General features: G+C 49.2%; 1 protein-coding gene across 1 annotated transcript in view; it reads left to right on the forward strand.

Moving 5' to 3' along the window:
• The first annotated feature begins 793 nt into the window (after nt 1-793).
• The window catches only part of STARD3 (StAR related lipid transfer domain containing 3), a 28,934-nt gene continuing 19,192 nt past the window's right edge, over nt 794-10,535 (forward strand). The window contains exons 1-7 of the mRNA XM_015419858.1: nt 794-1,064; nt 2,486-2,563; nt 2,925-3,002; nt 3,150-3,203; nt 4,821-4,938; nt 8,622-8,720; nt 10,012-10,064. Coding sequence (XP_015275344.1) covers nt 855-1,064; nt 2,486-2,563; nt 2,925-3,002; nt 3,150-3,203; nt 4,821-4,938; nt 8,622-8,720; nt 10,012-10,064 — 690 coding nt within the window. The 5' untranslated portion in view covers nt 794-854. The remainder of the gene's footprint in view (nt 1,065-2,485; nt 2,564-2,924; nt 3,003-3,149; nt 3,204-4,820; nt 4,939-8,621; nt 8,721-10,011; nt 10,065-10,535) is intronic.

Below are 10,535 nucleotides of genomic sequence, written 5' to 3' on the forward strand. Positions count from 1 at the left end.
CCTAGGGGCTTTCCCGACCCTCTTGGAAGGAAGGGAGCTGTGAAGCCGCTAAGGGGGGGTGTCTCTTTCTCCCTTTTGTCTCCTGCCAGCCGATGAGCCGTGGGTGAGGTCACGGATGACGCGTCCGCGTGCGAGCCCCCGAGGACTCCCCCGCTCCGCCCGAGGATGAGCAAGCCGTGGGGCTTGCCGAACGGTGACCTGGAGCAGAGCCTTCCCGCGATTGCTTCCTCGCTCTCACACAGCCAGGGCTTCTAATGTTCCTTAGGTTAAAAGCAGTCCCTTTGCCTGTCCACTCTCTTACTGGGTGACCATGAGCCAGTTGCGCTTTCCCGGCCGATCCTACTTTACAGGGCTGTTGTAAGCATAAAAGAGCATGACCTCCCTAGGGGCTTTCCCGACCCTCTTGGAAGGAAGGGAGCTGTGAAGTCGCTAAGGGGGTGTGTCTCTTTCTCCCTTTTGTCTCCTGCCAGCCGATGAGCCGTGGGTGAGGTCACGAATGACGGGTCCACGCGCGAGCCCCCGAGGATGAGCAAGCCGTGGGGCTTGCCGAACGGCGACCTGGAGCAGAGCCTTCCCGCAATTGCTTCCTCGCTCTCACACAGCCAGGGCTTCTCCCCGCACCACTACTTCTCTCCCGAGAGGAGAAAGATCATTTCCGATGTCCGGCGGACCTTTTGCCTCTTTGTGACCTTTGACCTCCTTTTCATCTCACTCCTCTGGATCATTGAGTTGAATGTGAGTTTGGGGGGGCCACTTTGGGAAACGGGGGTCTTCAGCCTCGATGAGCCGTGGGTGAGGTCACGGATGACGCGTCCGCGTGCGAGCCCCCGAGGACTCCCCCGCTCCGCCCGAGGATGAGCAAGCCGTGGGGCTTGCCGAACGGTGACCTGGAGCAGAGCCTTCCCGCGATTGCTTCCTCGCTCTCACACAGCCAGGGCTTCTCCCCGCACCACTACTTCTCTCCCGAGAGGAGAAAGATCATTTCCGATGTCCGGCGGACCTTTTGCCTTTTTGTGACCTTTGACCTCCTTTTCATCTCACTCCTCTGGATCATTGAGTTGAATGTGAGTTTGGGGGGGCCACTTTGGGAAACGGGGGTCTTCAGCCTCTCCTGGGATTCTCACAAAACAAACGGGGAGCGGCGCAGATATCATTTGTATAGCCTCAGCAACAAGCACCCTGCAGTGTGGAAGCGCTTTGCCAGGCCACTCCCAGCGCGGCAGCCTTGCAGAGCCACCGAGGCTAAGGCCAGTGTGCCGGACTCCCCCGTGTCACTCCTCGTGCAGTGGGATCCCTCTGTGGCATGCTGCTGCCGCCGTAATCCACAAGTCCACCTTTTGGCCAGGGTCTCGTTGCCCCCTGGGCAATGCTGAGGAAGTGGCGTGTCGAGGGACGCTCTGGAGACCGACATCTCTGCCTGCCTGCCTGCCTGTCCCCTGAGGATACCAGAAAACATCATGCAGTCCCCCTAGTTGCCCATGACTCTTTGATTTAGGGTGCTGTTTTTACATGATTGCTACTCTTAGGTTAGGAGCTGCGGTGGCTCAAGTGGTTAAGACGCTGAGCTGCAGGCTGTGGAAGGTCGGTAGTTCAGCAGTTCGAGACCCGAGTATGCCGCATGACGGAGTGAGCTCCCGTCCCTAGTTCCAGCTCCTGCCAACCTAGCAGTTCAAAAGCAAGAAACTGCAAGTAGATAAATAGGTACCACTTCAGTGGGAAGGTAACAGTGTTCTGTGCACCTTGGTGTTTAGTCATGCCGGCCACATGACCACGGAAACGTCTTCAGACAGCGCTGGCTCTTCGGCTTTGAAACGGAGATGAGAACCGCAACCCTAGAGTCGGACTCGACTGGCTTTCGAGCAAGGGAAACCTTTACCTTTACCTTTACTCTTAGGTTGGACAAGGGGTGAGCTGCTCCTTTTCTTCCAGGCCGGGGATAGAAGTGTCCTGTATTTGAATTCGCTTCTGCCTTGGACGAGTAAACAGGCTGGACTGATTCTGGGAGCTCTTGATTCTGGTTCGAAAGATAACGGAAATAAGCCCTAGATCAGGGGTCCCCGGCAGGGTTCCCTCTAAGCTGAGTTAGGGTGAGCTAGCTCACAGTTCTTTAACCTCCCTCTGACATATTGTCGTCTTAGCCGATGGGATTGCCTCTACTAATTGGGCCCAGGCATACTCACAGCGGCAACTCATGCAGAGGGGCAGTAAGCAACCTCCTCTGAGAGTATTTGTGTTTACAGCAGACTAATATTTTGTATTTGTCACAGTGCTGGTCTGTCCCAGCTCAAGGTTTAGGAAGTACTCACTATAGACAAGAAAGGTGAAAGCCAAGAATGCAGGGAGAGGGGAGTGGAAGAGGAGATTTCATTCCCTGGTGGGCCATGGCGTGAGAGACAGCGTTAGAAAGTAGCAATACAGCTGTCATTTACTTACGAAACTCCTGACATTTCTTAATTTCTTTGCCTTCGATCTTGTGTATCCACAGACCTCCAAAGGCATCCAGTATAATTTGAAAGAAGAAATTATCGACTACAACTTTAAGTCATCTTTTTTTGACATATTTGTAAGTATTCTGATGACGGTGTCATTTGCAAGTCCAGCTCAGGGGAAGGTTTATGGGGGAAGACTCAAAGTCAGCAAATGGGATTTCTTGGACAAATTCTCCAGTGGGTGGTTGTAGAAGGTTTACGGGGAAATATTCAAAGTCAGCAAAAGAGATTGTCAGACAGATTCTCCATCAGGTTAGTTGTAGAAGCATGCAAGTTTTCACATTTCACATAACTTTGTCTTTTCTGGTAGAGTTCTGGAAATTCTGAAAATATACAGATTCTGTGAATTTAGGATGAAAAAAAATATTTCTTTTGTGTTTGAGTACCTTCACTCTTGCCCATGAATATTTTCTTTGTTCTTTTTTAAAAAAATAGCTCTTGGCAGTTTTCCGGTTCTTATTGCTGCTTTTGGGATACGCCGTTCTAAGGCTCCGCCACTGGTGGATTATTGCAGTAAGAGGCTATCTTTTGAAAAAAAATTGCTCTTAAAGAAGCACATTCATTTAATTGTTAGGGAGAGAGAAATGTGACTTCTAACAGCTCTCTCTCTCTCTCTCTCCCCCCTCTCCTTTCCCCTTCCCTTTTCTTCCCCTCCCCAAGGTCTCAACCTTGGTGTCCAGTGCCTTCCTGATAGTGAAAGTTATCCTCTCAGATGTAAGTAGCCGCTGACCCCCGTAACAGTGGGTTCCCCTTCTCTTCTCCACAGGCACTTTTCAAAAGCTTGGGGCGAGGGGTGGCCTGGAAAAAGGATGCCCGAAGACAGCCAATCAAAATGTAACTTTAGAAATTGTCAAATCAATCTCCATCCAGTCTGGTTTTGCAAAAAAAAGGGGGAGGGGTAATTTTTTTTTTTGAATTATAATAATTTTTAATAAATAGATATAAAACAATTGATGCAGAGAATCCCAAACAATACGAACTATTTAACATTAATAATGTTCTTGGTATTCTATTCAGTATACCCATCTAAAACGTAACTATTTAAAACTTAACATGTTTTCTAATAATACGGTTTGGTTAGCAACCGTCTGATATAAATGAGCCCGCCTTGGCTGGGAAGGCAGGATATACATCTAAATAAATAAATACATACATAAATATTTGAGTTCAACTAGCTAGTATTTACTGTTCAAAGTTAAAACATACTTTTAAGTCTGGGGTTTACAGAATAAACAAGAGGTGGGACCCGCGATACTCGCGTGGGGGGGGAGTATTCCCTGCAGCTCCCGGGTGGCTCGCCTGCCGAAGCAGCAGGAGCTCCGCACAGAGGAGGACACAGCAGCTGCTGCAGGTGAACCCAGCAGGCGGTCCGTTGGGCTCGCCAGGATTCCCCCCACACACACACGACGACAGCAGCAACAACAGCTGCAGTTAGCCACCAGTCCTCCACCCCCCCCCCCAGCAATGGCCGCGGCTCCCGGCTGCTGGCTGCCAAGGCTTCTCTTCCCGCACCGCCAAAAGCAGCCACAGTTCCTGTGGGTAAGTGCTTTCTCTGCGCATGCGCAGGGAAGGCTCTTTTACTTTGGGGGGGATTTAAATATCCCCTGTATACTTTTTCAACTTTTTAGATTTTTCTGCACATTTTGGGATTGCCTCAAATGTGCAGGAAAATCTCCCTGCCCCCCCCCCCCAGGGGCCCCCGATGTGCGGATTTAGATATCCGCACGCAGGGGGCATGTTGGGAATTATATATATCGATACTTCAGATGAAGCAAAGTAAGCAGGAACAATTCCATTCCGTGCCACCTAACTTATGACCGGAAACCATTTTTTCAAGAAAAGTCGATTGATATTTTTTAGGTTCGAGTTGTAACAGTCTATTTGTAATTTTTTTTCTAAAATACAACAATCCCATATCTTAAACATCCATAACGATACTTTGAGGGCGCCGATTTGTTCTTGATTTGTTTTGATTTATTAGATTTCTACCCTGCCCCTCCTGGCCTGCCTCTTCCACTTTGAAGCTATCGCCGTCTTTGCAGCGGTTAATAACGTGACAGAGTCTACAGTGTTTGTGGAATTGGAGTATCTTCCCATAGATTAAGCAGTATTAGCTCAGGTCGTAAAGGGAGGTAATTAAAGGGGGGTAATTAATTTTTGAAGGGGTCTCTAATCCCTATTCAGAGTTCCAATCCCTAAGCAGAGTAACCCCTTCTGTGTGTGTTGACTCCAGAGGATTTGGGAGGGTGGAACTCAGCGGAGGTTTGTGCTGCCAACGACTGCCACTTTTTGACTTGAAAACGTCTCTTCTTTTGTCCCCCTCCCCCACAGCTCCTGGCCAAAGGTGCCTTCGGTTACCTCCTGCCCATCGTCTCCTTTGTCCTCGCCTGGTTGGAAACATGGTTTCTGGATTTCAAAGTTTTACCTCAGGAGGCCGAGGAAGAGCAGTGTGAGTCTGCACATCGAGGGGGGGGGGACCCGTGCTGGTGCCTGTCCACCCCGGTTTGGCTTTGCCTGTACTTTGAGCAGCCATAGCAACCTGAACAGCAGTGTTAGGAGAGTCAAGCAACGAATAAATATACACTTGCAAGAAACTTTTGTAAATGAATGTGTTCTGTTTATAATTATCATTCTATAAAGTGCATTGTGTGCTGTTAAGAACATAAGAACATAAGAGATGCCAATGTTGGAACAGGCCAAAGGCCCATCCAGCCCAACAGTCTGTGTCACACAGTGGCCAGAAATACCAGGTGCCATCAGGAGGTCCACCAGTGGGGCCAGGACACTAGAAGCCCTCCCACTGTTGACCCCCCCCCAAGCACCAAGAAGACAGAGCATCACTTGCCCCAGAGCCCCTATCTATACCTTGTGGCTAATAGCCACTGATGGACCTCTGCTCCATATGCTTATCTAATTCCCTTTTGAAGCCGTCCATGCTTGTAGCCGCCACCACTTCCTGTGGCTGTGAGTTCCAAGTGTTAATCACTCTTTGGGTGAAGAAGTACTTCCTTTTATCCGCTCTAACCCGACCGCTCAGCAATTTCATGGAGTGCCCACGAGTTCTTGTATTGTGAGAAAGGGAGAAAAGGACCTCTTTCTCTACCTGCTCTTTCCCATGCATAATCTTATAAACCTCAATCATGTCACCCCTCAGTCGTTGTTTCTCCAAGCTAAAGAGCCCTAAGCGCCTTAACCTTTCCTCATCCTAGTCAGGTATATATATTCATTACATTCAATATAACATATCATTCAGTTCATTCAATTTAACAACTACCAGTCAATTTTGCATCAGTATTTAAAAAGTCAAGCCCCAACGGGAGTTTCCAGAATTACGCGCCCGCTGCACAATGTGGTAAGAAAACTTATGAAGCCAAGCTATGCTAGAAAAACTATAACTTTTAGACTTATGAATTATGTCTTTTAAATAGTCTTTTGTAGGGCCGGCAGTAAGCATCAACACAACTATAAATGAAAGCTCTCCCCCTTCTGGAAGACTTCATGCAAGTAGATTGATAATTATAAACAGAACACATTAATTTACAAAAGTTTCTTGCAGTGTATATATTCGTTACTGTACTTTTGGCAGGGCAAAAGGGTGGGGCAGGCAGGGACTTTTCAGGAAGCAATCTTAGCAAAGAACTGGATTTTTTTTTTGTAGTGAGCATTTTAGGACTCCCGGTTCCAGTGCTTTGAGGCCATTTAATGTGCTTTTTCCTCCCCCGTGCAGGGGAAAGAGCAGGTCACCGATAAGGCAGCACGTAGTAAATTATCTGAACAGATAGATAATCCGAAAGCAGAGATACCCAGAGGAGGACTCCCATTTTTTTTAAAGTAACGATGACAGAAGCAAACGAGCACTTTAAAGCCACTATTAGGTTTGGAACGTCCTCCGGATCACTTGGGGGAGATAAGCGCTCTGTTGCATTAGGTGCTCAATTGCTTTGGAGACAGAGAGCCAGCAGAGATAAAAAAGCATTGGGCTCCAGCTGAAATCCCGAGCGAGGCAGTTTGGCCAGCCCACGGGCGGTGTGGAGAGACCCCCAGCCCTTTGCGCAAAACCGTTGCATGCATACGTGGGAACCGCCTTGCGCCCATCGTGTGCCACCGAATATAAGCTGCAGTCGCACACGTTGACTGTTCCTGTTGGGTCCAGTGATTCAGAATCGCGGGGGGACTCGACACTCAAGCTGACAGGAAGGGAGGGAAGGTATTCCCGTGTCGTTCTCTGTAGCACCACGAGGGCTAGAAACGCATGCTCCAGGAGGCGAAAGACTGTAGACCGAGGAGGGGAGAACATGGCCATCTAGTCCATCTCACAGATGGCTCATACTCAGATGTCAAGTTCTGCCTCGGATAGCAGGGTCTGCATTGGGCACGGCAACTTCAGATGTGCAAAAATGCGCACAGTTCATCTAACGGTGCAAGCGTCTTTCCGCACACCTCTTTTTGGAGAACCGACTAACTGGCGTTTCCTGGGAGCCGACCGTGGCGCACATCCAGAGTGTTGGTCGCATGCTCCTCTCTCTCCCCACTGAGAGACTTTGGAGTCGGACACGGATCAGCGAGGCCAGCTTTTGCGTGACCCGCCCCCTTCAAGAGATTAGGGAGCAGTCTTTTTGCTGTGTCACCGATGCTTGCGCTGCTGATGAAACTCTGCTGACCTTTCTGTTGGAGTTGCTTATTCTAATGGCTGCCCCACTTGGCTCCAGTGAAGCTGTGGTTCCCATGGCCTGCAGGGAAGGAAGGATTTCTCTTAATGCACGTTCCTGTAAGTTTCCCAAAAGAGGGCAGCCCATCTTTGAGCCCTGGGTATAATGCTAGAGCTGGTGCAGCGTAGTAACTGCATCAACCTTGGGGAAGATGCGGGTTCAAATCCCTGCTCAGATCCCTGAGAGCCAGTTTGGTGTAGTGGTTAGGAGCGGGGAGTCTAATCTGGGAGGACCGGGTTTGATTCCCCACTCCTCCATGTGCAGCTGCTGGTGTGACCATGGGTCAGTCACAAGTTCTTTCAGAGCTGTTCTCTCAAGGGCAGTTCTCGGGAGAGCTCTCTCAGCCCCGCCTACCTCACAGGGTGTCTGCTGTGGGGAGGGAAAGGAGATTGTAAGCCACTCTGAGACTTCTTCGGGGAGTGAAGGGTGGGGTATAAATCCAATCTCTTCTCTTCTTCTTCTTCTGCTCAGCCAGGATGCTTATTGGGTGGCCTTGGGCTAGTTAACTCTCTTTGATCCCAGCCTACCTCACAGGGTTTTTGTCGAGATAAAATGGAGGAGGAGATAACCTTTTATGTTTTCCTGAACTCCTTGGAGGGGCAAAAATTGGGATGAAAAGATGACAATTATATTTTTTTTAACTTTTAAAATTTGTTTTGAAGGAAAGAAACAAAAAAGAGCAAGGGGGGAAAACTTAAAACCCAGCAATTAAATAAGAGTTTTAAAAAAGAGGAAAACAACACATAAAAACAAAAATGTAACAACAGGGATGGTGGCAGACCTCCACGTAAGTTTCTGTAAATCGTTTCCAAATATCTAAAAATGAGTCCGTAGGCGACTGCCATCTATGTGCCATACATTCAAAAATTGATAAAGTTCTAAGGTCCTCAGTCGGTTGATTTACCGGAAGTGGGCTTTTCTCTTTCCATTGTTGTAATAAGAGTCTTTTAGCTGTAGTCAGGAGCACAGAGGGTCCATTTTTGTTGACCATCAGTTAGCCTCCAGGAGATGGGGAGATAGTTTAAAAGATGACCGTCATGACTCGTGAACAGGGGTCATTTCGTAGAAAAAGAGGTTTAGCATAACTTATTTGCATATGCCGGAAGTGTGTCAGAAGGCAACACCCACCGCTCAGGCTCCACTGGACTGTTTTGGATTGCTAGCTATTGGGGGGGGGGGACATGCAGATCTGTCCTCACAGAGGAGGGAGAGCTTGTACCTGAATAAAACTTGGTCTTAAAGGTGCCACTGGACTGTTTTGGGCCGGGGGGAGCTCTGCAACTTACCTGGCTGCTTCTTGCTCTGACTGAGGGCTGCTGGGAGCAGGGAGCTCTTTACTGCCGGAGCTCCACTCCTGTGCGCTCCTGCAGGAAATGACTCCTACTCGTGAGTCAGCGTAAGTACTTGTTTCTTTCCTTTTCAGGGTACTTGGCGGCTCAGGCTGCTGTGGCCCGTGGACCCCTTCTTTATTCAGGAGCGCTCTCCGATGGCCAGTTCTATTCCCCTCCAGAATCTGCTGCAGGTAACGAACGGCTCTTCCTTTCTGGGGCCCACCGGTAGACTTTTGTGTTTCAGTTCCAGAGTGCTGAGTAAGCAAAAGGTGGCTCATACTTAGCAGTCCGTTTATAAAGCAACATCAGAGCTGCAAACTCACTCCCTGGGAGAAACCTTTGCCAAACCCGTGCTTTGGAGCCAGCGAGCAGAGCATATGCCCTGTTGTTGTTTTTTAAATCTCACGCTGGTTTAAATAATTGTCCCATCTTTTAATCGTAACTTATGGTTTTAATGTAATTATCGGTCTTTGTAAGCCGACCTGAGCCGGATTTGGCTGGGAGGGCGGGGTAGAAGTTCAAATGAATAAATAAATAAATTCTTTGAGCCACGGGCACAAAAATGCCTCTTCCCATTTTTCACACAAACACTCACAGACCTTACTTTTCCAGATCCTTTGGCTAAACATTAGGAAGAACTTCCTGGCAGTTAGAAGCGTCTGGAGGTGGTGGGCTCTCCTTCTTTGGAGGCTTTTAAGCAGTGGATAGATGCCCAGCTGATAGCAGTGCTGATTCTGTGAATTCAGACAGATTTTGAGAGGGAGGGCAAGAAGGGGGTGAACCAGATCTCTCGTGGCCCTTTCTTATATGCTGATGGCCACTTTGGGGTCAGGAAAGGAGTTTCCTCCAGGCCAGATAGGTCAGGGATACTCGAGGTTTTCTGGCTTCCTCTGGGCGTAGAGCAGGGGTCACTGGAGGAGGGGTAGTTGTGAATTTCCTGCACTGTGTAGGGCAGGCATGTCCAACTTCGAACAGGTAGTGATCTATTTTTTTCCGGCCAAATGTGCCGGTGATCTACCACCATGAAAATAAAGTTTCAAATTAGATTTTAACCCACTAAAGTTGGGTTCCACCGCCCCCCCCCCCCCATTTTTAATCCCCCCCCTTTTGCTCATTAGTGAGGCCATTAGTGAGACCAAGTGGGGCTGGTGATCTACCTCTGACCAATATTCCCTCTAAGCGGTAGAGTCGTGTGAGCAAAAATTCAACTTGGTGAGCTACCGGCATTCAAATTGTGAGCAACTGATTTGGCTGCTGCATAAATCAGTTTGCTCTGGAGCCCTCCTTCCTTAGTTGAGACAAAAATGGGTGAGCCGGAGGCTAAAAAACTATGAGCTAGCTCACACTAACGCAGCTTAGCGTGAACACTGCCTCTGACCACTCCGCGATCTACCTGTTGGACATACCTGGTGTAGGGGGTTGGACAAGATGATCTTTGAGATCCCTTCCATCTCTGTTTCCTTTTACTCTCCCTACTCTTAGGCTCAGACGAGTCGGACGATGAGCTGTTGGGAAAGAGGGTGTTGACCGAGGAGGTAAGCCTGGGGTAGACTTGACCTTATAGCAGCTGTCGTTCACATGCACTTCTGTCTGGGTGTTAAAGCCCTCGCCTCCAATGCTTACCTGAGTGGTGTGGCGTAGGCGACGGCTCGTGCGCCCACAAGGCCCTCCACAGCAGATGCACGGATGCCCACCCCAAGACACCCTGGAAGTCAATAGCCAAGCTGGGGTTTGAAGCCCCAAAGAGCTGTGTCGTTCACAGGATGTCTTTCAGAAATGTTCTCCGCTTGGTATAGCCAAGTTTGGTGTTAGGGTTGCCAAGTGCTTACCTGTTCTGGAGCGGGGGAGTCCAGCCTTGCTCTGGGAGTCTTCGCGCGTGCACGAAGCGCACTCGCACCGCAAGCACGTCACACGGAAGTGACGCAAGCACGTCGGGGACGTTGGGGGCAGGGCCACAATCATCCGAGGGAAAACCATAGAGTTTTCCCTCGGATGATTGTGGCCCC

Source organism: Gekko japonicus, unplaced genomic scaffold, assembly GCF_001447785.1.
Source record: "Gekko japonicus isolate JY-2015 unplaced genomic scaffold, Gekko_japonicus_V1.1 scaffold2853, whole genome shotgun sequence".
Taxonomy (NCBI): Eukaryota; Metazoa; Chordata; class Lepidosauria; order Squamata; family Gekkonidae; genus Gekko; species Gekko japonicus.